General features: G+C 51.7%; 10 protein-coding genes across 10 annotated transcripts; 4 read left to right on the top strand and 6 right to left on the bottom strand.

Moving 5' to 3' along the window:
• Positions 1 to 185: 185 nt before the first annotated feature.
• On the top strand, positions 186 to 2248 carry PV06_09864 (uncharacterized protein). Its single transcript, XM_016411344.1, has 3 exons — positions 186 to 748; positions 806 to 1415; positions 1581 to 2248. The coding sequence occupies exons 1-3, from the start codon at positions 544 to 546 to the stop codon at positions 2077 to 2079; spliced, it is 1314 nt and encodes a 437-aa protein (XP_016258098.1). The 5' UTR covers positions 186 to 543; the 3' UTR covers positions 2080 to 2248.
• Positions 2249 to 2365: 117 nt separating this feature from the next.
• PV06_09863 (uncharacterized protein) lies at positions 2366 to 3695 on the bottom strand. Its single transcript, XM_016411343.1, has one exon. It carries the CDS (start codon positions 3641 to 3643, stop codon positions 2627 to 2629), a length of 1017 nt encoding a protein of 338 aa, XP_016258097.1. The 5' UTR covers positions 3644 to 3695; the 3' UTR covers positions 2366 to 2626.
• Positions 3696 to 3804: 109 nt separating this feature from the next.
• PV06_09862 (uncharacterized protein) lies at positions 3805 to 6122 on the bottom strand. The gene is made up of 5 exons (XM_016411342.1): positions 5804 to 6122; positions 5241 to 5654; positions 4940 to 5168; positions 4498 to 4876; positions 3805 to 4420 (listed from the first exon to the last, which is right to left on the bottom strand). The coding sequence occupies exons 1-5, from the start codon at positions 5868 to 5870 to the stop codon at positions 3863 to 3865; spliced, it is 1647 nt and encodes a 548-aa protein (XP_016258096.1). The 5' UTR covers positions 5871 to 6122; the 3' UTR covers positions 3805 to 3862.
• Positions 6123 to 6573: 451 nt separating this feature from the next.
• PV06_09861 (uncharacterized protein) lies at positions 6574 to 7571 on the top strand. Its single transcript, XM_016411341.1, has 2 exons — positions 6574 to 7076; positions 7201 to 7571. The coding sequence occupies exons 1-2, from the start codon at positions 6636 to 6638 to the stop codon at positions 7549 to 7551; spliced, it is 792 nt and encodes a 263-aa protein (XP_016258095.1). The 5' UTR covers positions 6574 to 6635; the 3' UTR covers positions 7552 to 7571.
• Positions 7572 to 7651: 80 nt separating this feature from the next.
• Positions 7652 to 9248, bottom strand: PV06_09860 (uncharacterized protein; the record flags this gene model as incomplete). The annotated part of the gene is made up of 7 exons (XM_016411340.1): positions 7652 to 7899; positions 7967 to 8254; positions 8315 to 8603; positions 8685 to 8923; positions 8975 to 9044; positions 9106 to 9143; positions 9200 to 9248. The coding sequence occupies 7 exons, from the start codon at positions 9246 to 9248 to the stop codon at positions 7652 to 7654; spliced, it is 1221 nt and encodes a 406-aa protein (XP_016258094.1).
• Positions 9249 to 9850: 602 nt separating this feature from the next.
• Positions 9851 to 11335, top strand: PV06_09859 (uncharacterized protein; the record flags this gene model as incomplete). Its single annotated transcript, XM_016411339.1, has 1 exon — positions 9851 to 11335. The coding sequence occupies one exon, from the start codon at positions 9851 to 9853 to the stop codon at positions 11333 to 11335; it is 1485 nt and encodes a 494-aa protein (XP_016258093.1).
• Positions 11336 to 11874: 539 nt separating this feature from the next.
• On the bottom strand, positions 11875 to 13811 carry PV06_09858 (uncharacterized protein; the record flags this gene model as incomplete). The annotated part of the gene is made up of 5 exons (XM_016411338.1): positions 11875 to 12244; positions 12319 to 13005; positions 13105 to 13187; positions 13241 to 13434; positions 13533 to 13811. The coding sequence occupies 5 exons, from the start codon at positions 13809 to 13811 to the stop codon at positions 11991 to 11993; spliced, it is 1497 nt and encodes a 498-aa protein (XP_016258092.1). The 3' UTR covers positions 11875 to 11990.
• A 1017-nt stretch (positions 13812 to 14828) lies between these two features.
• Positions 14829 to 15708, bottom strand: PV06_09857 (uncharacterized protein). Its single transcript, XM_016411337.1, has one exon. The coding sequence runs from the start codon at positions 15651 to 15653 to the stop codon at positions 14859 to 14861; it is 795 nt and encodes a 264-aa protein (XP_016258091.1). The 5' UTR covers positions 15654 to 15708; the 3' UTR covers positions 14829 to 14858.
• A 1608-nt stretch (positions 15709 to 17316) lies between these two features.
• PV06_09856 (uncharacterized protein) lies at positions 17317 to 20909 on the top strand (the record flags this gene model as incomplete). The annotated part of the gene is made up of 3 exons (XM_016411336.1): positions 17317 to 17425; positions 18360 to 18414; positions 18464 to 20909. The coding sequence occupies 3 exons, from the start codon at positions 17317 to 17319 to the stop codon at positions 20907 to 20909; spliced, it is 2610 nt and encodes an 869-aa protein (XP_016258090.1).
• Positions 20910 to 23305: 2396 nt separating this feature from the next.
• Positions 23306 to 24402, bottom strand: PV06_09855 (uncharacterized protein; the record flags this gene model as incomplete). Its single annotated transcript, XM_016411335.1, has 1 exon — positions 23306 to 24402. Exon 1 carries the CDS (start codon positions 24245 to 24247, stop codon positions 23306 to 23308), a length of 942 nt encoding a protein of 313 aa, XP_016258089.1. The 5' UTR covers positions 24248 to 24402.
• Between the last annotated feature and the right edge of the window lie 61 nt (positions 24403 to 24463).

Below are 24463 nucleotides of genomic sequence, written 5' to 3'. Positions count from 1 at the left end.
TGCTCCCGACGAGGCTGCCCGATTATTTACCGTATTTACCGTACAGTAGGAGGTATTGTACCCCGCGTAAAAAAAGGCGTTTCTGCTGCCTTCAGGTGCAACTTGCGACACGGTCCTGTGTACTCCGCTCCGCAATTATTACTGGTACCACCAAACACACCAACACCCCTTCCACCCTTGAACCCCAGTCCTTCCAACCCTTGCTTGACGGGCCTGTGAGGACCTGTTGTTTCTTTTTCCCTGCTTCTGGTTCATTCTTCCCTGGGTGTGACAAGATGGTAGACTTGTTGCTAATTCCCTTCCTTTGACAACCCTCAAGAAGACCCATCATTGCTCTCCCCCCAACGGAGACCTGCGTATCGACGATTCCGCCGCTCCCTTTGAGCATTCTGACCGCCATCCGACCCAAAACTTGTGACCGAACACCGGTCTTTGCGAAGAATATTGCCATCCTAAACGTCTCTCTGCTCTTCCCTCGCCAACCTGCCTCGCTTTCGAAGATTCGGTCTCGTCCTCCGTCCTCTCTACTACTCTCGCTACAACATGGCGCAACCTTCACCCCTCCCCAAACCGAGCCATTCTGGCCGGTCAAGTCCTAGCCTCACCCCCACGAACGCCGCGGCCGGCCAGAAGAGGAAAAGAGCCGTCGAAAGGAAATTCTACGCAGTGAGGGAGGGGAAAGAGCCTGGCATCTACGAAACCTGGCCCGAGTGCTTGAGCCAGGTCAAGGGATTCAAGGGCGCAGTGTGTAGGTGATTCCAAACCCGAGATACATCTACGTCGACCGCTAACATTTCTGACACAGTCAAGACATTTCAAAACCTCCATGAAGCTCAAGCGTGGATGGAGGGCAAGCCTTTGACAGAGTCCAGAGTTAACCCGGCGGATCAGAAGTACTATGCCGTCCAGAGTGGGAAAGTACCTGGAGTATATACGGATTGGACACAGGCTCAGGCTCAGATTCGCGGCTTCAGCAAACCCAAACACAAGAAGTTCAACACAAGAATCGAGGCGGAGGCGTTTGTGGCGGCTGGGAAAAAACCCAGCGGTCCCGATCAAGCACAAAACCTCACCCCGGAGGAGGAAATCCGACGTTTGATCGTACGGAATTCCGCTCCAGGCTTACAGATCAACGGCACGTATGCGCCCACGGACAAGGATGGCAATCCCTACGATGTTGCGAGACGACCGTTGCCACCAGGCGCGGAGGACGGCTATGATCCAAACGTCAAGTTGACACCTGACGGCAGGATTGTGGATCGGACCGAGGATGAAAAGAATCGGACCAAGATGATGGCAAGAGAGAAGAACCCTCCGGGTATGCTTCGCATCTACACGGACGGCTCGAGCTTGAAGAATGGCCAAGCGGGAGCCAGAGCAGGAGTCGGGGTGTTTTTCGGACCTCAAGATCCCAAGTATGATACCTCCAAATCCAAATCCAAGCGTCACAAGACCCAGCGCGTATATACCATGGACTGGGCGGCGCGACAGCAAAGTCCAGACTCTCCTGATCCGAACCAGCGACAAAAAGAAGACGAGTCCGAAGAAGATGAAGAAAAGCTAACGAACTGGCGTTACAGAAATGTTTCCGAGGCACTCAAGGGCAGCAAGCAGACCAACCAACGAGCGGAATTGACGGCCATCCTGCGGGCGTTGAATATTGCTCCTTTGCACCGAGAAATCACTATTTATACGGACAGCAAGTATTCGATTGACTGCGTGACGAATTGGTACAAGAATTGGAAGAAGAACAATTGGACCAATTCCAAGGGCAAGCCGGTTGAGAACAAAGATTTGGTCGTGGAGATCCGAGACAAGATCGAAGAGAGAGAACAGTTTAGTAAAGGCACGTATTTTGTTTGGGTCAAAGGTCATTCCGACAACCCGGGCAATATCGCGGCGGATCGACTGGCAGTGGCCGGGGCAATGAATGGACGCGGAGTCGACTCCAAGGATGGCAAGGAGGAAGAGTCTGTTCCAGATGATGTCAAGCAGAGAAATGGTGCCGAACGTGATGACGAAGACGACGAGACGAAAGAAGCATTTGGTGCGATGAACGAAGCCATGGAAGATGAATGATTGTACTTGGGAGCTCGAATCCGGCCGATGCACCCAAAGGGGGTGGTTGCTACAGTAGACATGGTGATACTTGAGACTATTGAACTGTGAATTGGCGTCATTGAGCTCAAAATTAAACCTGGTTGTGGGATCGAACATTCCTGGGCTTAGTACGAATACCTGAATCGAGATAGGCATGATGCCACCTAATGACCACGAATTAAGCTGCCTTTTCGGTTTGCTCTAGACGTGCCATGTCGACCAACATTGCATGGGAACGATTGAATACATATATATATATACGATACCTACTGTTCAAACTGTCATAAATGCCGCACGAGTCCTGTGTCGAGATCAGATCAGACCTGATCAGTGACCAAGTCTCTGGTGCCTTTTCCGTGGCGCTCACACACACCCATGTATTTCCATGTATTTGTATGTATCATGTACGAGGGACTGTAAGGATTTATCTCTTCTCCGTACCTACCTAGCCGAAGCATTGTCCTTGCGGGTTGACCCAATAAACACCAAAATTCGTCATCACTGGGACTTCTTCGTGAAGAGGTCCTCATTTCTTGCCTTTGCCCTTGCCCTTGTTGGGCTTACTGTTGGTGGTGGTGTCCTCTCCTTTTACATCGAACCCTCCTCTGACGAGGGCGTCGCGGGCCACCGAGTTTATCAAGCGAAACCTGTCGGGTCCGAGTTTGACACCGCCGTACCACCTCGTCACGACCACGACCACGTCCCAGACGTCCATCAACTGCATGAGGTGGAGCAGCCTCCCCCCGGCGGCCGTCTCGCCGTCGTCGTCCGAGTCCTGGATCGTGGCGGCCGCGACGCCAGTGTGCGGGTTCGGCGGTTGCCTGCTCCGGATCCTCCACGCCGTGATGTTGTGGGTGGCCCCGGCGACCTTTTTGTTGGTCGCGAGCAGGTGGGAGATGGAGTCGGTGGCGTCGGAGAGCGAAGTGACCCGGCATGCCCTCGCGACAAAGGTCGACTTGGTGGCCGTCAGGGGTTCGGACATGACCCACGCGGGCGGAGGGGAGATGGTCGACGAGGCTGTCAAACCACAAGTCAGCCGGTCGTGTTCGTCTTCGTCTTCATCGTCACCATCGTGTCCTTTTGGACCGGTGGCGGTGGACGTGGGCGGAGGGTCAATAGTGGCAGACCTGTTCGCAGCATCTGTGCCGTAATTTTCAACCTGGCCATGGTGATGCTGGTCTTGATGTCGTCGGAGCAGCGGAGAGGCTTCTTCCAAGAGATCAAACAAGCAAACTTGGTCAGGGGTCCAGACTCTTCCTAGAACGTCGCGAAGGATCGTCACCGCCGCTTCCCCTTCTCCTCGTCCACTGCCGCCGGTTGACTGGGTGCCGATGATCGTGGGAGGAGCATCGGTAGGATAGTCGGCGGGGAACGAGACGAGGAACGAAAAGGGGAGGTCGGGGAGTCGAAGGATCGCGGTGGTTTCGTGGGTGGTCGACGAAAAGCTTTGTACGACGAGAGTGTCGGGACTGTAGATCGAGTTCAGGGCCTCGACCTCGTCAGCGAGAGCTGCATTGGACAATGCCTTTTCAGGCTCAGACATCAAGAGCGTGTACTCTATATGGCCGCCAGCGAGAACATTGTCGACGAGTACGTCTGGGCTGGGACAAATGTATCGTAACAAAATTCGGTGAACTTGCCTTTTTGAGGTTGGGAGTCACCTTTGGTCTATCTACGCCGTACTCCGTACCGGTAGATGGCCCTCCTGTTGTTCTGCGTCCCATATATACGGAGCACGAAATGCCCTAAACTGGCAGGGTTGTTATATAGTAGGTACACCGTGCCCTTGTCTTGGGAATGTGAATCTGCTCAGACGCTCAAAATCCGGGGCTTTCTCATGGGTCCAAACTCCCATGGAGCGATGGCCAACCCCAAACTTCCCAAAGCCTGTCCTGTCAATGACAACGTCTAGTTCCCACCCGAGAATGTCCTTCCAAGTCTCTCCTGCGTGTCTTTGTCCGACAAACATTCTCTTGGACTTCCGATCCCAGGAGTTGGTCATGAGCACGGCCAGGCCCGCACCGTTCGATTTCGACTTGTGGCCAGACCTGGTCCATCCGATACAGTCCTCGATGTCCAGGTAGTCTCTCTGTTGGCCGTAGGCGTAAAGCTTCCTCGCCACGACCAGTCTGGTCAATTTCCCGCCGCACGCCGGCAACCTCGGTCGAGGGCCGTGGATGCCAAAAACGTCTCCCCAAAACACGCAAGGCGTCCCGCCTTGTCGGAGCAGGATGACGGCGTAGGCCAGTGGGACGAACCATTCTTCCACGGGAGCAGCCAACGACTGCATCTCTTGAGTGTCGTGGTTTTGTACCAAAGTCTGATACAGGATCGATTTGGTTAGCTCAAGCACGACACAAAGTGACTGCACCCCTTGGGGAATGCGCAAAGACTCACCACTGCATGCCCTGGAGTTCTCTCGACCAACGAGCCGTCGAGCACGGTTCTCAGATCCAAGTTCCGACCTCTCGATATGTCGCTGAAGTTGTGAACAAGCTGAACATCAAACAGGTTCAATCTCCCCTTGAATTCCTCGATGATTTTCTGTAGATTCTCTGATTTCGAGTCCCAGTATTCGCCGACAAAGAACAAGTCTTTCCCTCGTGACGTGGTCGTGTCTAGATGGCGAAGTAGGTCATGCAGGAAAGATAGAGAATAATGCTTGATCGCATCTAATCTCATTCCACCTAGCTGCAGAGTCGACGAGATCCAGGTGGCCCAGTTCATCAAGTCCGATCGTACAGCGGGATGCGAGTGGTCGATATCAGCAAACATTCTGTCCTCGCATGGTAAGTAAGATTCTCTGTAATTTCATCGCCTTGGATGGCAAAAAACTTACAGATAGTCATAATTTCCCAATTCTTCGCTCACGTCAGTAGCCCATTCCCCCCTTTTACCTTGTCCGATAAACTTGAACACTCCGTGCTCTTTCCTCCGTGCGTCGTAGTCGACTGCCGTGAAATGCACCCAGTTCCATTTCATGTCCGAGTATTTGGAACCTCTGGCAGGGAAATTGAACACCGTCCAACTTTCCATTTCAAACGGTCGGGTGGTGGTCTTGGTCCGGTCTGTGTAGTGGCAGAGTCAGCATTGTCCTGACACAACAAAAAGAGAGGGTAGGTAGTCAGAGCAGCAATTACCCTTTGGATCAACCTTGACTGCATGACTGACTTCCTTGTCGTCGGCGGCAGCCTTGTGGTTCAATACGGCGTCCCAAAGCACATTGATACCATGCTCTTTGGCGACTTGACAGAAAACCTGCAGCTCGTCCTTGCTTCCCCACTTCGTCCTTGCCGGTTGACCATTACGTTTGGCGTCGAACTCGCCCAAGTCGTACAGGTCGTATATGCCGTAGCCGTTGTCTTGAACCGACGTGGCTTTGCAACCCGGTGGGAGCCAGAGATGAGTGATGCCCAGTGCAGCCAGGTGAGGTAGAAGAGAAGTCAGGAGAGTGTAATGACTGGGAGTTTCGTCATCGGAGCCATCTTGTGGACCAGGCAAATACCATTCAAAGGCTTGGAAGATGGTTTTGTTCTCGGTGGGCGGCAAGGCGTCTTCTTGTACAAAAAGTATTGTTAGCTTACGCTCTTGTCTCTTGAGATTTTATTATCGGCACAGCAATATCGTAGATCCCATGGACCGATAGTAGTTGACACTGTTGATCCATATCATGTATACCAGTTTTCGGCATGCGGACTCTCACCTTCATGGGTATCATTCCGTATCAATCCTCCACTCAATGACCTTGCAAGGTGGTTCAAGCGTTGCATCGCAATACCACATCAAACAGAGGATTAAAGGTCCCTCCGAGACTGTCCCACGACAGTGGACCTCAATTGTGTATATATTCCTGTCTAGATCATGATGCCATACCCAACGAGATTTTGTATATCACTGTCACGATGACGTAGATTTGTACTGAAATTTGATGCTACAGCAGCATCCGACACAATCGTCGATGCAGATATCAGCGAGTCGACAGTTCAGTACGAGTAAGGCGCGTGTAGAGTGCTCGACTGATAAGAATTCAGAGTTAAATAGGGGTTGTGGTGGGTGAGAAATAGATTTGAAAGCTGACGACAACAACTACTTGATTCGCACGAGGCTGTGCAAGGCTACGAGGCTGAACAAATGACATTCCATTCAACGTTTGGGTTCCTCTAATTCAGCCTCAACAATTTCTACCACGCAAGGGATACTGGCCTGGTCTGCAATTTTATGCTTACATCAGACGATTGCCAACGCTCGGTAAGAAAGAGGACGTCAATGGTTGACGATATACTAATGTTACTATAATAATTTTAACAACATCAACATGCCGAGTCTATTTTATGACAATCATTCTGACTTTGACAATTACCAAACATTTGCACAACGTTCCACTTCTGGGATGAGCTGACAAATGTACAAACGTGATGTTCCATCTATAAAGAGCTACTGATGGAAGCTTAGGGTCTATTTGTGACGAATCACCAGGCCAACACCTAGATATCTCTTTATCACTTTCTAAAGCCTCATTGAACACAAAACCAGTCATGATTGGAAAAGAAACAGGCAAAACATCACGACCGGCCATTGTACTCGTTCCGGGTGCGGCATGTCGGCTCATCTTCTACACTGACTTGGTCGAACAATTGTCCAAGGACTTTGAAACACACGCCTATGATCTGTTGACTGCTAGTCGTGAGCCACCTCAACAAGCCGCGACTTTGGCCGACGACGCGGCATTCTTCCACGATAAGATCCAAGATTTGGTGAATGCCGGAAAGGATGTCGTTGTGCTGGCTCATTCGTACGGCGGGATGCCTGCGACAGACAGTGTCCAAGGGTTGCTCAAATCCGATCGCGCCTCTCAGGGTCTACCAGGAGGAGTCGTGAGAATCGTCTACCTGTCCTGCATCGTCGGAGACGTCGGCCAGACGGCAGGTGAACTCACCAGTGACCTTGACTTTGGTTTCATGCAACCCGTTGGAGAGGTAAGTCCTAATCCGCGCACAACCACCACCACCACCGCCGTTATCAAAGCCCACTAGACAGGTGTGTCTCTGGCTGTTCTGAGGTCCACAAGCTGACGAAAAGAATGTTTGTCATGATTGATAGAATGGCGAGTTTCTAGGTCAAATACTAGGACTGGAAGGTGCAACGACCATCTTTTCGGATATCCCACAGGAAGAAGCGCTCAAATGGCAATCTCGACAGTCGCTGCAGTCCACCATCTGTTACGCGGGAAAGGCCGTGTACCCTGCCTACCGAGACGTGCCGGTGTCGTACATCTTCTACTCGGGTGACAAAGTATTGACCCCGGAATTTCAGCAGGGACGAATTGACTTTCTGAAAAAGGAAGCCAAAGAGTTTGACCTGCTTCGACTCGAGACCGGACATTGTCCCAACGTCAGTGAGCCTGAAGCGACGGCCAAGATCATCTGTGAAGCCATCAACAAGAAACAGTGAAGGGTATAGGAAAGAAGGAGAAAGACGCAGTTTGTTTGTTGGTGTGAACATATCCAAATCCACCAAACAGATGAACGTGTTGTATGGATCATCGAGCATCTCAGGATTCTGCGTTTGGATCAGCTTTCTGTAGACCTCTCAGTATCAAAGGGTCCTTGTTCTCCATGTCCCTTCTCTTCTCTGCCACGATGCGAGTCAGTCGTATCTCGTTTGCGCCTCGTGGTATCATTTCGCTTTCGTACGACGTTATTGCTTCTTCCAAAGAACGCTGTCCCTTGTAGACTGCTGTCAAAGCGTCGACGATCTCGCTAGCGTCTTTCATGGCATTGTTCAATCCCTGACCTCGATCTAGAAATTGCCGAATGAGTGAGCTTGGATTTTCTCAGAAGTTCAAGTGGGTGGCTGAATCACTTACGGGGAAGCATTGAATGTGCCGCGTCCCCTGCCAACGTAGCTCTACCACCCCTGTTGTCCCATTGAAAAGGCGCCCACTGCTGCCCTGCGTCGACTGGTACCACTTCGTCGTCACCCAGGGCCAATGCGGCGCTGCAGAACGGCTCACAAAGCTTAGATGCTCTCTCTTTGTAGTACCTCAGGCGTTCCCGGGGATCTTGCAGGTCCTCTGCGTATGGAGGACCCCACCATGCGAAATATGTCTGGAAATACCAGTTTTCAGGGCAATCTTTATCCGAGGCGTCAACGACTGTCAGTAGTCCTTGAGTCAGTGACGGGCTTACAGAATCATGAATGACAGTCAACATACCTGCCACCAGCGCTGCTGCTTGATCTTTGGAAAACCCTAATTTCACGATGGGATGATGCATCCTCAACAACTTGGCTACCTCTGCTGGATATCTCGCCTTGTGGTTGATCATCGTGACACCTACATCTTGAGGTTTGGCCTTGTCTCCGCAGAGAACTTCTCGAACTCGTGACCTGGATCCGTCACATCCAATGATACAGGCACCTTTCACTCGGGCGCCATCTTCGAAACTAACCGAAACGTCCTCGGAGGATGAGTCTGGGGAGATTGTCTTGAGACGTTTGCCAAACTTGACAATCACCATCAGTAGATAGAACAGCGGCATATCTGATAAAGAGTGTTGACTGGTTTAGGCTTTGGGCCTACCTACCTGGATGTTGAGGTCTTGTTCCCTGCTCAAGAATGTCCGCAGTCTCAACCGAGATACTCGCGTCAGAGTGGGCATAGAAACCTGCCCGATGATTTCTCCAGTGTCGGCATTGAGATGCGGAAACGTCTCGTTCGGCTTGAATTCGTAGTTCGGATCGACTGTGATCTCATTCAGGCGACCATGAAGACGTTCTGGTATCAGTCTTTGCAAGTACTCGGTGCCCCAGTGAAGTAGCATGCCTTTGTCTCTGAGTCAGTGGTTGGAAGTAGATTGCACTCGCCGTCGCTTACCCCAGTCTCTAGTTCGCCTTAGAAATTGATCTTCAGTGTCGGACTCGAAAACGGTGTAAGGAATCCCAGCCTACAGTATCGGGATCAGTTCGAGGTCTGTATGGATCTTTTGGAAGGCCTGGGAGGCGGACCTTTTGCAATCCGGAGGCGAGTGCAAGCCCACAATTCCCTGTGACGTTCCTCAGCGATTTGACTCCTGAGATGAAGATCCTTTAGGGGACTTACCTCCACCTATCAGAAGAACGCGCCTTGCGGTAGTGATTGTCGTGGCCATTCTGCGTCGAAAACTGTCAGGAAGAGTTCATAATGTCCTATTGTTTGTCATGGTGTTGTTAGTAAGGAAGTTCGATGTTGATACGACATGTGGCCATCGTGAAAACGCATCGGATTCTCCGGGGCATTCAGAATTATTCAGAGACTCGAAAGACTTCATTGTTGCTAGAAGTAACATTGGGCGCCTGAGAGGAAAAAAGTCAGCGAGTACGTGAATTTGAGGCCCAATGTTACGTCTTACTCTCTGGCCTTGTCGTGCAGCCTTACCAGTTCGATTGGCCCCTTAGTGAGCGAACCCTCGCTCTCCCCTGACCGTCAGCCTCGGTCATTAGCCTCGGCACTCGTAGGCCCACCACGACCATCTCTAAAATAACAGCTGGATATCTCTGTAAAGAGTGACTCAATGCCGGTGTCACCGGATACCATGATGGACTACTCCGTACCTAGGTAACTTGAGTTTGTGAACATCGAGTACACCATAAACGAACGTTATCGAAAGACTTTCAGTGAATGCTGAAGTCGCCTGTTTCCATGTTTTTTAGAACGCATTGCTCCCACCTTTATCTTTCCTGGATGACCCTATTTTGGGAATGACTTACAAGAATGGCGCTCGACCGATCAAGTTTCACCGCGTTTGATACAGTGAGGCATGCGTGGAAAACTCTCGGGCTTCCACCTCCTGCCTTGACGAGTTTGTCCCTCACTGGAGAAGGCCTAGGACTGCCCTCGTCCTTCAAAATCGGTCATTTGGCTCAAGCGTCCATCGGACTCTCTGGACTGACCGCCGCCCTAATCAATGCGCAACGAACCGGCAAGCCCGTGCCACAGGTGACGGTCCCGCTTCAACACGCAGTGATTGAATTCAAGTCTGAACGGTTCTACTTGCTGGACAAGAAATCTTACTCGGCGTGGGGACCGGTCGGAGGTCTGCATGCTTGTTCGGACGGCTATGTACGGGCCCATGACAGCTTCCCGCACCACAGGAACGGCCTTGTTAAATTGTTGTTGGGATATGAGCGCTCACCACCACCTACCAGGGCACAGGTGGGCGAGGCGATATCTCCTTGGAGGTCGATCGATCTCGAGACTGCCGCCGCCGACAATGGATTCGTCATTGCTGCTTTACGATCGTACAAACAATGGGACGTCACTCCACAGGCCCAGGCCGTTTCCGATCAACCCATAACGATCACGAAGATTCTGTCCCAGAAGGCTCCTATTGGCCTCCCTCGCCACATTGGCACCACCACCACCACCACCACCACCGGCAGAGAAGACAAAAACAAATGCCTACGTGGGGTCAGAGTGGTCGACATGACTCGTGTCATTGCAGGACCTGTCGCTGGGAAGACGCTCGCGGCACACGGAGCAGAAGTGTTGTGGGTGACCAGTCCAAACCTACCGGACCTGCCAGAACTCGATCGAGACTTGGCCAGGGGAAAGAGAACAGTACAACTAGACGTCCGAAACCCAGAGGACCTCGAAGCTCTGATGAACCTCCTGGAAGATGCCGATGTGCTCCTCCAAAGCTACCGCCCTGGAAGTCTGGGTGGGTTAGGTATCACGGAAGAGGCGATCCTCCGTCGACGTAAAGGCCGCCCGATAGTCATTGCCAACCTCTCTTGCTTCGGCACGGCGGGACCCTGGAAACACAGACGAGGCTTCGATTCGATCGTACAAGCGTGCTCTGGTATGAATGTATCCGAGGCGGAGCACCACGGGAAAGGAGAGGCCGCTAAGCCCTTGCCATGTCAAGCCCTCGACCACGCCAGCGGTTATTTCCTAGCTTCTGGCATCATGGCCAGTCTCTATCGCGCGTGGACGGAAGGTGGCTCGTACAGAGTCGACGTCAGCTTGGCTGGGACCATGAAATACCTCCGCAGCCTCGGCCAGTTTCCTGGAGATTCGGGTTTCGAGACGAGTGATTACGAGAAGTCGGAGGACGTCCCTGAAGAATATTTCGAAACACGTCCTTCGGGATTTGGAGAGCTCCGGGCTATCAAGCATTCGGTGAGGATTGATGGCGCGGAAGTCAGCTGGGATATAATGCCACAGCCGCTTGGGAGCCATAAACCCAAGTGGCAATGACTTTGTCCCACGACCTACTTGACCGCACAACGAATCTCCTCTCTCAAACAGCATAACTTTTTAATGTAAATTATACTTAGCCATTCGTCTAGATGATATCATCTCCTCTTTTTTGAAAGCTGTATTTCGGTAAAGAGAGTGTCCTGATGGTGAAACAGTGAAGCTGCAATACAAGACATTCGTCGAAACTTGGCTATTTGGTGCTGGTCGCCTCTCGGCGAGGCTGAGCGCCCCTTTGAATACCTTGGGAAAGGCTTCTTGGCTACGGAGTACGATTTAAAGGTCCTTACCCCAGGTAGAGATTGAAATCGATCTTTTGTTCGAATGGTCACCAGCCAAGAGGTCAGATGGGAAATGACAAAAGGGGGAATAAATATCCCCAAACAATGTCTACTAGACGTCGTGTGCGAGGACTCTTATGCCATTTGCAAAACATTATCTGTTGGAGAACGTCTTACTTGTTACTTGAAATAGTAGGTAGATATGGTACTTTTTCGGCCACTAACGGATATGATACATGACTGTATTAGGTCCTTTTCCTCCCGTTTCTCCTGGCCAAAGGCTGAGCAGCAAATTCCCGCCACTATTTAGATCCGATCCCAGGAGCAAATTATCGAAACCAACTTGCACTATTTTCATTGTGTCCTCTTTTTTTTTAAAGTTGATACTTGAATTCGGGTGAACGGTCGGTGAGTTCTCCAGCTGGAGTAACGTAGCCTTGTTGCCGCAACTTCTCTTTCGCGCTTTCTCTCTTCTCGTACAGGATGCGAATGATGATGAAGACGATAAAGGCAAAGGCCAGAGAACCCGCGGACCACGAGTGACCCAGGACGTAACCTGGAGCGTCCGTGGAAGCGTAGATCTGACCCGAGATGATACCTCCGAGGTTGGTGAGAGTGAGTTGCGTGCCTGTCGGGGGGGTTTTGTCAGTGGCCGTGCACATTTGAGGAAGATAAGACAAGAAAAAAAAGGACATAGCTTACCCAAACTGGCTGCTCTCTTTCCATCCGGAGCAACATTACCAGACAACCAAGCGATGTTGCCACCGGTACACAAGAAACAGGCCGTCGCGATCAGGAAAGTGGCAAAGTATCTCACGCCAGCTGACACTTCATCCTGTTTGAGGAGAATGGCATAGCCTGCGATACCAATCGGAGCGCAGACAACCATGATCCAAAAACGTTTGTGGTATTTGTCCGAGATCCAGGCACCGACGGCGTAGACGATGGCTCCCCAGACGTTCGGGGGGATGACGAGATACTGAGCTTGCTTGGTCGAATAGTGGAAGCCGTTCTTGATGATCAGAGGCAAAAAGGTGCCGAAACCGTAGAGGATGGTGACGACGGCGATCTGACTGACTCCGTGGAGCCAGGTCTTGGTGTCCTTGAACGCGAGTTTGACATCCTTCATGCCGTAGTGACCGTCACCACCGCTGTACGACTCGGAGAGCTCGGCACGGACAGCCATGATCTTCTTTTCCTCTTCGTTGAGGAAGTACGCCGTTTGGTAGTTGGCTGGGATCAACCACCAACAACACACGGCCCAAACCAGAGTAAGGAGACCCTCGAGGATGTACAGCCATCGCCAACCAGGATATCCAGCGACTCCGTCCATGTACAGAATTCCATAGGCGATTAGGCCGCCAAAGGCGCCGGACAATGCTGAGGCGACTGTGTGGAAATGTCAGTAAAAATAATGCAGGCGGCTTTCATTGTGGATCCCACGTGACCTGGGGATGTTGTATAGGAGAGCCAAAAGGGATCACTTACTGAAGAGGTAGGATATTCTCTGAGCCAATTCCTCACGACGATACCAATTGGCGAGAAGCAGAGTCATTGAAGGGAACAGGCAGCTTCGGAATAGTCAGTATAGAGCCTATTCTCTTTTTTTCTGCTTTGAACTCACCCTTCAAACCAGCCCAGTATAAGTCTAATGGCAACTAGACCTGCAAAGTTCTGGACAAAACCACAGCACATGCAGACGAGTCCCCAGCAGAAAACAAGGATGGGTATGACTCGGTTGAATTGTAATCTTTTGACGTATAGGGAGGTGGGAAACTCTGCTAAGACGTAGGTGGCGTAAAAGATCGAGACGGCCGTCTGTAAATCGATGTATTAGCATAGAAGGTCCTTCTCTTCGGAAAGAAGCACGTCGTGGAAAACGGAAATTGCGTGCAAATTTCGTTTTGGACACTCACATTCAGTTGGTTGCCAGTCAGGCCAATGTCTGTAGTCATTCCTTGAGAAGCTGCAAATCCAATGTTGCCGCGATCAAGATACGAGATCAACATGCAGAGCATCATTACAGGAGCGATGAACCAGTCGAGCTTTCGTCGAAGGGCCGCCTCTTTCTTGTTGAAATCGGCAATGGCATGGGTGTGGCCATCTTCGACGAATTCCGCGACTTCAGCCTTGGACTTTAGCTCGTCAACGCCATTGTCGTTCATCGTCTCGCTGTGCTGATGGGTATGGTCCATTTTCGGATGCTGCTTGATGAGATTCGGCCCGGGAGTGTGTTTCGAGTACGAAAAGTTGAGGAGCTGATCTTATTTCCCTTAAATTGTATGTATGATATTGGGGTACGAGCCCAAGGGGTCCTGACCACGTGGGGAATTCTGGAGAAAACTCTTCTGTCCACGCGAGTTGGCAAGGGGATGGATTGAGAGCAGGGTGAATATCAGCAGACAAGCGATGAAAAGGTGGACATCAGATAGAGAATGCAAGCGACATGCGAGCCGGTGAGTGTCCGCTGGATCGGGGTTATGAGACCACCCATCATAGCCTTTCATCTGGGAAGACGTGGCATATCCCCTGGTCAGTGGCTATAGCCATCCAAACGTTCCATTGGTCAAGGCTCCCCAGGCGCCTTACAGCAGGAAGCAATGATCCGCGGTCGAAAATGGCTTGGAGTGCGCACAAGGTTGCCCACCTCGATGTTCGGCACTTCCACAAGGCGACAGGATCAGGAATAGTCGTTGCTTGGACGGTGAAAGACCCGTTTAGAGCCCCGTGCCTGGATGTAACGCCAGGAGACGGCAATGGGCGGGCAATAGGCGGACATTGGGGTTTCTCCAATCAAACGTGGATAACGACCCAGTGTATTGGGGAAGCATCTGCTTAGCTAAGTTAGATTTGGGCGGTTGTCAGCGGCAAAGCAATTTGATGAGGGAATGGACCAGTGGCAAACATCAGGACCACGTTTGCTTATGCCGACAATGATGATGATATTGAGAATGTATCGGGCAAAATGTATCCGTTATTGCATTGTGTAAGGCCCAGATCCCCCTTGTGCCTCTCGTTTTGATCCCGTCAACCTTCCGCAATGGAGTAGTTGTTGGAGGTGGTGATACTCAGCCTCGTCACCCAAAGGATTTCAGCACTCAACAGCCCCTTCCTTCTCCTCGACCATCGCCCGCTCGATGCCTGTAGCTGCCGTAGGATGGATCAGACTTGGAGATCTTGTCATACTCAGGCCGGACAAGGACTTGTTGAGTGAGGGGACGTCGCTGAAGGGGGAACGTGAATTACATCCCCAGTTCCTTTGCTAGTATTGGTGCCGCCACGTTGGAGGTGTGCAGACTGAGTTGTGTCGCAATCTCGAGCACTTCCATAATTTCTTCCGGGGTTCCTCCATAGCCTAGGACATTCTTCATGTGAAGCTTCAGTCCTGGAACGTAAAGGTGGGTACTTGCAGCGTCGAAAGCACAATAAACCAATTCTTTGACCTTTGGCTCCAACACACCACCCCCTTTACCTGAGCCATCCACGTCTTTCAGCCACGGGACCGATGAGAAGTCCAGGTAGGCCTTGAAGAACTCTGGATCCAGAGCCAGGAAGTCCTCCCAGAAGGTATGCCAGTAGCCTCTATTCTTTGTAAATTCGGCCTTCAACTTCTCGCGTTCAGGATCATATGGTTTTGCCGCGGTCGGATGCGAGTCGTAGATTCCTTCCTCCTTCATGACCTCCACCAGCAAGGGTACGCCGATATTGCAGGCGTGTATCCCAAGTGTTCCGGTAAGTTCGATCACTTCAATGATTTCAGCGGCCGAGGCGCCTTCAGCCAAGGCAGCCTTGATGTGTTGCTGGATTCCCGGCAAGAATAGATGGGTTGAAGAAGCATCCACTGCTATTGACATGAGCTGTTGAATCTTTGGGGATAAATGTCTCTTCTTTCGAGGTACAGCAATGAGGTTCACGCTGGCATCGAAGAGTTCCGGGCTCAGCTTCGCAATGCTTTCCCAGGTCTCGTCCCAAGGACCTTCACCAAGTTCCTTCTCGAACTTGCTCTTCAGCTGTGCAACATCTTTTGAGGATGACATATCGGGCGGCGGATTCTGTACGCTTGTACCATATATATGAGGTATCAGAAGTGTTGTGCTCGTCGTATATGTCTATCGTAGTCAATTAGGTCAGAGAATCTCAAGGCCAACGGACTCGTTCTCAACAACAACTCTGCCTGAAATGGGGAAGGGTGTTTTAATATCCATATTACTGTCCGGAGCAGCCTGGAAGGTGTAAATACTTTATGGTGCCACCAATTGGCCAACCGGGGGTTTTGGCGGGCACGAGCAGTACCCGATGCCGGGAAAAGGCTTCAAAACAATACAATGCGGGGTGAAGTCCATGTACGTGGATGTGTAGAGCCCGCAACATTGACCTCCACTTCACAATTGTATTTCCGCGGATGGGGTTTATTTCATGTGGGATTGAAGTACTCGTAGTATCTTGTTACTTACTACCTTCGCATTGAGGGTATTGAATAATCTCTGCATCTAAGCAGCTGAGTGTAGTTGTATAGAGGGTTTAATTGCCAGGACGGAGGCATACGCCAAACAAACGTTTATCAACACCTCCTCCGCCCCATGTGTATGCAAGCCAAAGTGAAGTCTTCACGCTTTATGCTGCCCAAAGAATCTAGATTGGTTGTCGGGGTGCTCTTCCCATTCGAAATCGTGAGCGAATACACATTCCACACCTTTCGACTCTAGTTCTTGAATCCTTTCAATCGTTTGCTCGGCTAGTTTCTTGTCGGCGTGAATGCAGCAAATCTGCCCATGGTCATCCAACCACTCTCCAATTGCTCGTTCTTTCCTCATGATTCTTCGGTCGTGACAGGCATCTCCAGCCAGGTAAATGCTGCTCATCGGGCCCGTCCTGGCGAGGAGATTGATATGACCTGGTAAATGCCCGGGGGCATCAACAATATAAAGACTGCCATCGTGGAACAAGTCGAGCACGCGAGGCAGATTGGCGTAAGGTTTCCATTCTTGGTCGAAATCCGGACCACTCGCAGGCTCTTGTCTCTTCTTTGTCTGCTCCTCAACCTCTTCATAAGGGTTGGACAGTTCGATTGTTCGACCCTCAGGTAGTAGGTCTGACTCGAAGAATGAATGGCTGCCTCGTAACGATCCTCCGCCTTGAAGAAGAGCTTGAGCTCCGTTTCCTATCACAAATGTGCTTCGGGGGAAGTCGCGAGGCTCTCCCACATGGTCCCAGTGAACCTAGAACAATCAATCAGCACCTTGGTCCAAGGATGGTTCGTTCCAATATCGGACTTACATGAGAGTATATCACATAGTCAATATCCTCCGGAGTCAAACCGCCAGCAGCCAGACTCGCAGTGACATCTGGTAAGGTATCCAAGGGTTGTCTGGTGTCGATGTGTCTTTGAATGGGCTCGATATAGCGCTTCGTATCTCGTCGAATGCCCAGGTCAAAGACTATTCGAGTCTTCCGATTGGTCTCTGCATCTTGATGAACCACCAGGAAGGCCAAAGATGGTACGGTCTTGCGGTCGGTTTGTGACGCTGGATCGACGAAGAAGCGCTCGGGCAAGGTCAAGTGGCCGGCCTTGAGAGCATACACCTCGACTGTAGCCTCTGATGCGCTTTCAGGAGGTGAAGGAGGTGCCTGCTTCAGATAGGCGGTAGACATCCCGTCGAAAAGGCACGTTGAGGTCTTTGAGATTATGCGAACGCAAACATGTCTTTCAAGATATTCTTTGACTTGAACACCAGCCAAACCAACCTCGCAGGTCCCTTTCCCGAGGACAGTCCCACTTTACCGCAAATCGACCGCTGGGAAGATTGGGGTAAGGAGTATATCCGAAAGGGGACTCGAGTGGCCTATTCCCCTAGTGCGCTGATAGTCTGGCTGGGCCTGTCTTTCTCCAAGCAGGGTGTGGTCTTGTGGCTGTTTTCCGAAAGGTTCTTCTAGGTGACTGGTCCCAGCGACAATTCAATCGTTAGACTCATCCAGGGTTGTTACCAAACATGCAGGGTGCAGAATGCATGCGGTATGACTGTACGAACGTGGCGCACTTTGTTACTGCAGTCAAGACTTCCAGTACGTGATGAGTCCTTGTCTTCTTGCACTGTAGGTAATGTAGGTGCAAGTAACAGATTAGGCGTTGCCCCCACCCACAAGTCCCTATTTGGCCCCCATAGAGACAGCCAGGGTCTTGTCACTTGCCCCTAAAAGCCTGTAAGTACAGGTTTTTCTCACAGCTTTTTGCCTTTGGTGGTGCCTGCAGCGCCTAGCGAGCCCCACCTATGGGTCAACCTAGAGCCTATTGCAGGCAGCTTCGAGGCCCTGTCATCGCCTTCGCTCCGAGAGCCGAATCCTAATGCCTCCCCTCCCTCATTTCCCACGTTCATCCTTCAATGCATCCCCAGAAAATTTCCCCAGACATTTCTCTCCATCTTGGTCGAGCTCGAATTTATCACAGAAACATCCCAAACGGCACTGATTCCAATACTCCACATTGAAGTTCATTGTCCAAATACGAGCATCCCTTCCCTGTCTCCCACATGATTGAGGAACCTGCCACCACGGAGCTCAATAGCAATGACCAGACTGAGCACCACGATCAGGACACCGCCGAACCGCCCCCAAAGAAGGCTAAAAGATTCCAATGTCACCACTGCCAGAGATTCTTTGCTCGCTTAGAGCACCTCCAACGACATGAGAGAACGCGTATGATGATCTGAGACATTGATAGACTGACTTGCTCACATGGTGACCAGACACTCGCGAGAAACCGTTCGCGTGTACGCAATGCGACAGCAAATTTACACGAAGGTATGCGCAACTCCAAAGAGATGATCAATTGTAGCTAAGATGGAGTCAGCGATCTCCTCGTCCGTCACGAGAGACTGAGCCATGATGCAGAACGATGGGGAAGGAATGGGCGAGGAGAAAATCGCGGTGGTGGTTCACAATCAACATCGTCGCAACGACCGCCGGACGCGAATATGAATACGACGCTTGATATGACTGATGCCACCAGCTTGACTTCTCCCGCCTTCTCTACCTCTCAAAACATGATGGGTGCCAGTTTCATGACGCCCAATCCAAATGCACCGACAGCAGCGACGCCAAATAACCATGACCTATCCTTCGCGACCTTGCTCATGGCAGCGGAACATGCACAACCTCAGAATCCTCAACCACATGCCACGATGCCACAATCGAATCAACTATCAAACTCCATTTTTTCAGTACCGGACCAGTTCATGACCGATTCGACTGGGCAGCAATCGATGCAAGGGTCGACAAATCACCTAAGTAATATGGGCGGGATGGGACTCGGCGGGTTTGATTTTGACGACTCTCTTCAAGATCTCGCAAATTTCATGGATAATGGGGCGTTGTCGTCCTATCACTTTTCTTCCATGATTAGCGCTGAGCAACCTATTCCATTCTTTTCTCCCGAGTCTTTGACACAGCCGATTGATGTCGGCCCTTCTACAGGACAACGGCCTGTGTCACGGCCTGTTCAAAACACTGATCAGCAAGAAGACTCGAGTTCATTTTCTCGTTACGGATCACGCTTGCCATCGCTGCAACCAGAAGAGAGCCCTGCGGCTCATCAGAACGAACAAGATACACCTCAGCGGCCTCTACACGACCTCAATTTAGACGACAGGCAGAATGTTGCGGTCAAGTTGGCCGAGTTTTCCCATGCGGTGCCCAGCAACTTCCAGCTCCCCTCGCGTTTAGCGCTATCGCGTTACCTTGCGGGATACGTCAACGGCTTTCATGAGCATCTTCCCTTCCTCCACATTCATACTCTTTCAGTCAACAATTGTTCCATAGAGCTCATCCTCGCCATGGCAGCTGTCGGAGCTCAGTATTGCTTCGAGGGCCAAAAGGGCGTCGAGCTCTTCAATGTGAGTCAGTCGATTGCCATGCAGCGCATTCGACAGCGTGATGCCAGATTAGCTGCATCGCATCGGTCTGTAGATACGCCCTCTACGTATTCCGGCCAACGGAAGTATAGCGAGGTTTTCCATGTTGACGAAACGCCTCGAAGTGGCTCTTTGTCTGGTTGCTTAGGGTTGCCGTCTCAACCAGAAGATCCTACGGTGGAAAAGGAAGACTTGATGCAAACAGCCCAAGCGTTGCTGCTGCTGATGGCGATGGCCACATGGGCAAAGCATCGCGAAATTCTGCGTGAAGCTCTTGCCATTCAGAGTGTCCTCGCTACATTGGTGCGAGATGACGGGTTCAAAAGCCCTCCCGTGACGGACGACATTACCTGGTCCGACTGGATACGGCGCGAGACCACCAAGCGGACCAAGTTCATAGTCTTCTGTTTCTTCAACTTCCACACCATCGTTTACAACATCCCCTCTCTCATCCTCTCCTCGGAGCTCGATCTGCCCCTCCCTTGCAACGCAGCGGAATTCAAAGCACCTACGGCCGCCAAATGGAAGGAGGTTCATTCTCGCACCCCGCCAGAGGTCGGGTTTCAGACAGCTCTACATCGCCTGTTCTCCAGGACCAACACCGAAGTCAACACGTACAATTCCTCACTGGGTAACTATGTCCTCGTCCACGCCATTCTCCAGCACATCTTCTTCGTCCGCCATACCTCGCGGTATTGTCTCGATCACGACGGCGATTTACGCAACGACGATGTTGCCGCCATCGAGCAAGCTCTTCGGAACTGGCAGATGGCGTGGAAACGGAACCCAGAGTCGTCCCTCGATCCGATGAATCCCAATGGCCCGGTGACGTTCAATTCCACGGCGCTGTTGCGCCTGGCGTACATCAGACTGAACGTCGACCTGGGCCCCGGTCGGGCGCTGGACACTCGTGATCCCGCCCAGATCGCCAATGCCTTTCGCGACAGTCCCTCGGTCAAGCGCACCCCGAAACTAGTGCGCGCCGTGCTACACTCGGCACACGCACTCAGCATTCCCGTCAAGATCGGCATCCACCTGGTCGCGCAGACACAGACATTCATGTGGTCGATCCAACACTCGCTGTGTACGCTGGAGTGCGCCTTTTTGCTGAGCAAGTGGCTGGAAGCTCTGAGTCTGCCGGACTCGGGACCTTCCATCACCAACGACGAACAGAAGATCGTCACGCTGGTCAAGACCATGCTGGACGAGACCGAGTTCGCCATGCCCGTGGACGTGCCGATGGATTCCCCCGCGGCCATGAAGTATCTCAGCGCGGGCGTGCTGAGGGTGTGGGCGCAGGTTTTTCGAGGCTCACAGACGTGGGCAATCGTGGATGTCATCGGGTCTAGTTTGAACATTTACGCCGACATGCTTGAAGCGGGTTAATAATGACTGGGGAGGTATTGACCGCAGAGACCCGCTGACCGTGGACATATAATGTTTATCTGGCCATGTATCCCGATGGTTCCTTATCAGCAATCTTATTCTTTTGAGGCGATAGATCTTGTTGTGAAAATGATACCCCGTGCGAGTGAAAGTACTCAAAAGAGTGAGTGGCTTGACTCGAGAGCGACCAAAAAACAGACACATTTTTACCGTAGAATACGGAGTATATGAACAAAACCTTCGGGTTTGTCTTTGTAAATCCTGGGTTTTTTTGTTTGCTTGTGTTTGTGTAGAGATATATATTCTATGCTTTAATTTTTTTCATTTCCTCTCCTGATCGTTCAACCACTTGTAGACGACCCTGGCGTCCTTTCCCTTGTACCTCTCGTCGCTCATGGCCTCGTCGAAGGCTCCCAGGGTGGGCTTGTCCAGGATGGTCCTGGCCCCGACCATCTCGGCCAGGCTGCTACCCATCTCCAGGACGTGCTTACAGAGTTCGATCCGGAACCCCCCCTCGTACCCCCGACTGGCGGGGGCGTTGGCGTGGATCCCGGGGACGGGGTTGCTCTGGCTCGTGACCCAACACTGGCCCCCGGAGACGTTGATGACGTCGGTCAGCATCTTGAGGTCCAGGTTCATCTTGGCCCCGATGTTGAGGGCCTCGCTGGCCGCCAGGGAAGTGATGGCCGAGAGGTAATTGTTGATGACCTTGAACGCCGTCCCCGCGCCGACGTCGCCGCAGTGGAAGATGCTGTCCTTCTTGCCCATGTACTGGAGGTAGGACTTGGCGTGCTCGAAGGGTGGTTTGCTGCCCGCGCCGACCATGAAGGTGAGCGTCCCGGCCTCGGCTCCCATGGGACCACCGGACACCGGGGCGTCGACAAAGTCCAGAGTTGCTCCCTTGCCGAGTCGCGACACGGCTTCCTTGGCCGCCGACCCGACCTTGAGGATCGTGGCAGTCTCGATGGTGCCACATTCCATGATCAACTTCTTTTGAGGGTCGGTCTGTGACACCTCGACCGCCGCGGGGGTGATACCCGTTGAAGCATCGAGGTAGACCTTTTCCACCGCCCCGGCGGTGGGCAGCATCGTGATGACGGTGTTGGCCCTCGTCACGGCCTCTCGACCGTTGGCGATGACCTCCACGGGTCCCTGGCCGGCCATTTGCTTCTGGAATTTCTGGATCAGTGCCTCCGATACATCACAGATCAGGAGAGTGTGAGAGTCGTCGAGTTTCGTTCGGAGGTTGACGGCCATGGAGTAACCCATGACCCCGATGCCTTTTTCACGAGCGTGGTCAGTTCACGGGTCCTTTTCCACTGGGGTCTGCGCTACCTGCGACTGTGCAAAGGTGTATTGAGAGAGGAGAAACATACCGATGAAGGCTATCGTCTTGTCTGCGGAAGACATCTTGTTGGGTGTGTTGATGTGTGTTGATGTGGTTGCGGTGGTGACGTTGATGTTGTTGGTAAGGAGATGTGGACGAGAGCACTCCCGCAAGGTCAAGTAGGTGGTCTAGATGATCTGATTTGAACAACGTTTGTATTTGGGTTCACTCTGTTGAAGGTGAGTATGAAAGTATGAGCAAGCAATTTCTCTTAAAGATAAAAATAAAAACTAAATCGACAATGGAATCAAAAATCGAAGACCACATCAATCACAATTGGGTTCTTCTACGCCATACAAAAACAGATCGTCCCTCGAAACCCAGAAACGACGAAAACCTTCTCCGCAGCAAAAAAGCAAAGCCGGTAGAGTCGGCATACAACTCTCCAATGCGATCAAATTCAAGAGTTGAACCGCCACAACCCCCGCCTGTTCGAAGGAGTCCGAGAAATGCTCGTACGACTATCCGTACTGTACTGTAGAGGAGTTCATCACGAGAACTACCCAGTCAGTACCTTGGGAGGTAGTTTTGCTATGAACATGGTGGATGTCGCCTTGTCGTTGGTTTACCCCAATTCAATAGGGGACCTGGAGCTGTTGGAGAAGGAAGTAACACAAAAAGAAGAAATTGGGGCAAAAAAGACCACAGCGGGGCAAAGAGGCCGAGGATGAGATGAGATTTTGAAAATTGACCAGGATACTGTAGAAACATTGATTGTCCACCCCACATGCTCGTAACTGTTGTGGAGTTGTCGAAACGCAACGCCGGTCACTCTGCGCAGTATGGAGACTCGTACAGAACCTCATCGAGTACTCCGGACCTCTCAGTCTCGGTTGCTTGGACATCAATGCTTAGACCACGTGATTCAGATATTGTTGATGCCTCGAGTACTCGAGCAGTAGAGGCAGATGGGACAGTACGCCAGCACTACAAGACCAGGAATCCCTCAATGCAAGAAAGTGACAGCTTCCATGGAATTTCTTTTAAAATACTTCGTCCTCATCGACTTCTATATCGTGCCGGGGAAGAACTTGTGAGGATTGTTCTTCCTCCAAACCCCGTCGTGAGCCACCACCACTTCGACACTGCTGCCTCCCTCGAGGCTAGGCGTCGGGGTCTTCAACAATGGACCGATCCGTTTCAACGTCTCCTTCGCCTGCTCCGTGTCCACATGGACAGACCTCAGGTTTCCGTGTCCGTCGTCGTACAGTGCGACATCCTTTTCGCCGGTCAGGATGCGAGGGTCGTGGCAGCAATCACCCCCGAGGTACACCCACTTTTTGGGTCCCGTCTTTGCAAGTAGATTCACGTGTCCGAACAGATGACCGGGGCTGTCGACGATGTAGACACTGCCATCGCCAAAAAAGTCCACCGTGGCGGGGAACCCTGCAAAGGGCTTCCACGTGTGGTTCGTCTGCTTGGACGCCGCGGTCGCGCTGTCCTTGGACACCGGTGGTAATTCCAAAGTCCTGTCCCGCGGCAGTAGGTCTGGGTTGAAGATTTCTTTCGGGTAGTGAGGAGGTGCTCCGTGCTTGAGCAGGTGCAGTGTCCCTGACCCGACGACGAACTGAGAGTTGGGAAAGTCGTCCGGGGTGCCCTCGTGGTCCCAGTGGAGATGACTGGGTATCACAATGTCGATATCTTTGGCCGGATCGAGACCGCCTGCTTTCAAGCTGTCGCCGACATCAGGGCGGAGAATGGTAGGCTGTCGGTTGGTGATGTGTGCTTGCTGTGCCGGAGGGTATTTGGTCAGATCGCGTTTCAAACCCAGGTCGAAGACGAGTTTGCTGGATTTGCCATCTTGAGAGCGATGTTGGATCAGGAAAGCCAACGAGGGAACAGTCGCCTTTTTTTCCGGATCCGCATCTGTGATGAACAGTCTTTCTGGCAGAGTGAGTTGCCCTCCTTCGAGTGCTGAAATGGTCACATAGACCTCGCCCGTCGAGCCCATCTTGTCAGCTGTAATCGTTTACGCTTGTAGGAGCTGTATGAGAGCGATCGCTCACTCGTGTTTGTATGGATGATACCTAGATACACAATGGGATTATACGTCCATAATACAGAGTGATTTAGATATGTGTACTCCGTATACATAGCATGAGATATTCCCCGCGAGATGGAGTCTGGTTCAGGACCTCAGGTTAGGTAGGTACCTAGGTAAGGAACT

The sequence above is a fragment of the Exophiala oligosperma genome (assembly GCF_000835515.1).
Source record: "Exophiala oligosperma strain CBS 72588 unplaced genomic scaffold supercont1.11, whole genome shotgun sequence".
Classification (NCBI taxonomy): domain Eukaryota; kingdom Fungi; phylum Ascomycota; class Eurotiomycetes; order Chaetothyriales; family Herpotrichiellaceae; genus Exophiala; species Exophiala oligosperma.
The sequence above is the reverse complement of the archived record's forward strand: the minus strand, read 5'-3'. Positions and strand labels throughout refer to the sequence as shown.

Excerpts from the sequence above, each read along its gene's own strand:
- PV06_09857 (XM_016411337.1), bottom strand. The coding sequence starts at position 15,653 with ATGTCATCCTCAAAAGATGTTGCACAGCTGAAGAGCAAGTTCGAGAAG.
- PV06_09862 (XM_016411342.1), bottom strand. The coding sequence starts at position 5,870 with ATGCAACGCTTGAACCACCTTGCAAGGTCATTGAGTGGAGGATTGATA. Across the intron at positions 5,655-5,803 it reads ACGGAATGATACCCATGAAG|ACGCCTTGCCGCCCACCGAG; the intron begins GTGAGAGTCCGC and ends TTGTACAAGAAG. Across the intron at positions 4,421-4,497 it reads GAACTCCAGGGCATGCAGTG|ACTTTGGTACAAAACCACGA; the intron begins GTGAGTCTTTGC and ends ATCCTGTATCAG.
- PV06_09861 (XM_016411341.1), top strand. The coding sequence starts at position 6,636 with ATGATTGGAAAAGAAACAGGCAAAACATCACGACCGGCCATTGTACTC. Across the intron at positions 7,077-7,200 it reads TCATGCAACCCGTTGGAGAG|AATGGCGAGTTTCTAGGTCA; the intron begins GTAAGTCCTAAT and ends CATGATTGATAG.
- PV06_09863 (XM_016411343.1), bottom strand. The coding sequence starts at position 3,643 with ATGTCTGAGCCTGAAAAGGCATTGTCCAATGCAGCTCTCGCTGACGAG.
- PV06_09864 (XM_016411344.1), top strand. The coding sequence starts at position 544 with ATGGCGCAACCTTCACCCCTCCCCAAACCGAGCCATTCTGGCCGGTCA. Across the intron at positions 749-805 it reads GGGATTCAAGGGCGCAGTGT|TCAAGACATTTCAAAACCTC; the intron begins GTAGGTGATTCC and ends TTTCTGACACAG. Across the intron at positions 1,416-1,580 it reads TTCGGACCTCAAGATCCCAA|AAATGTTTCCGAGGCACTCA; the intron begins GTATGATACCTC and ends CTGGCGTTACAG.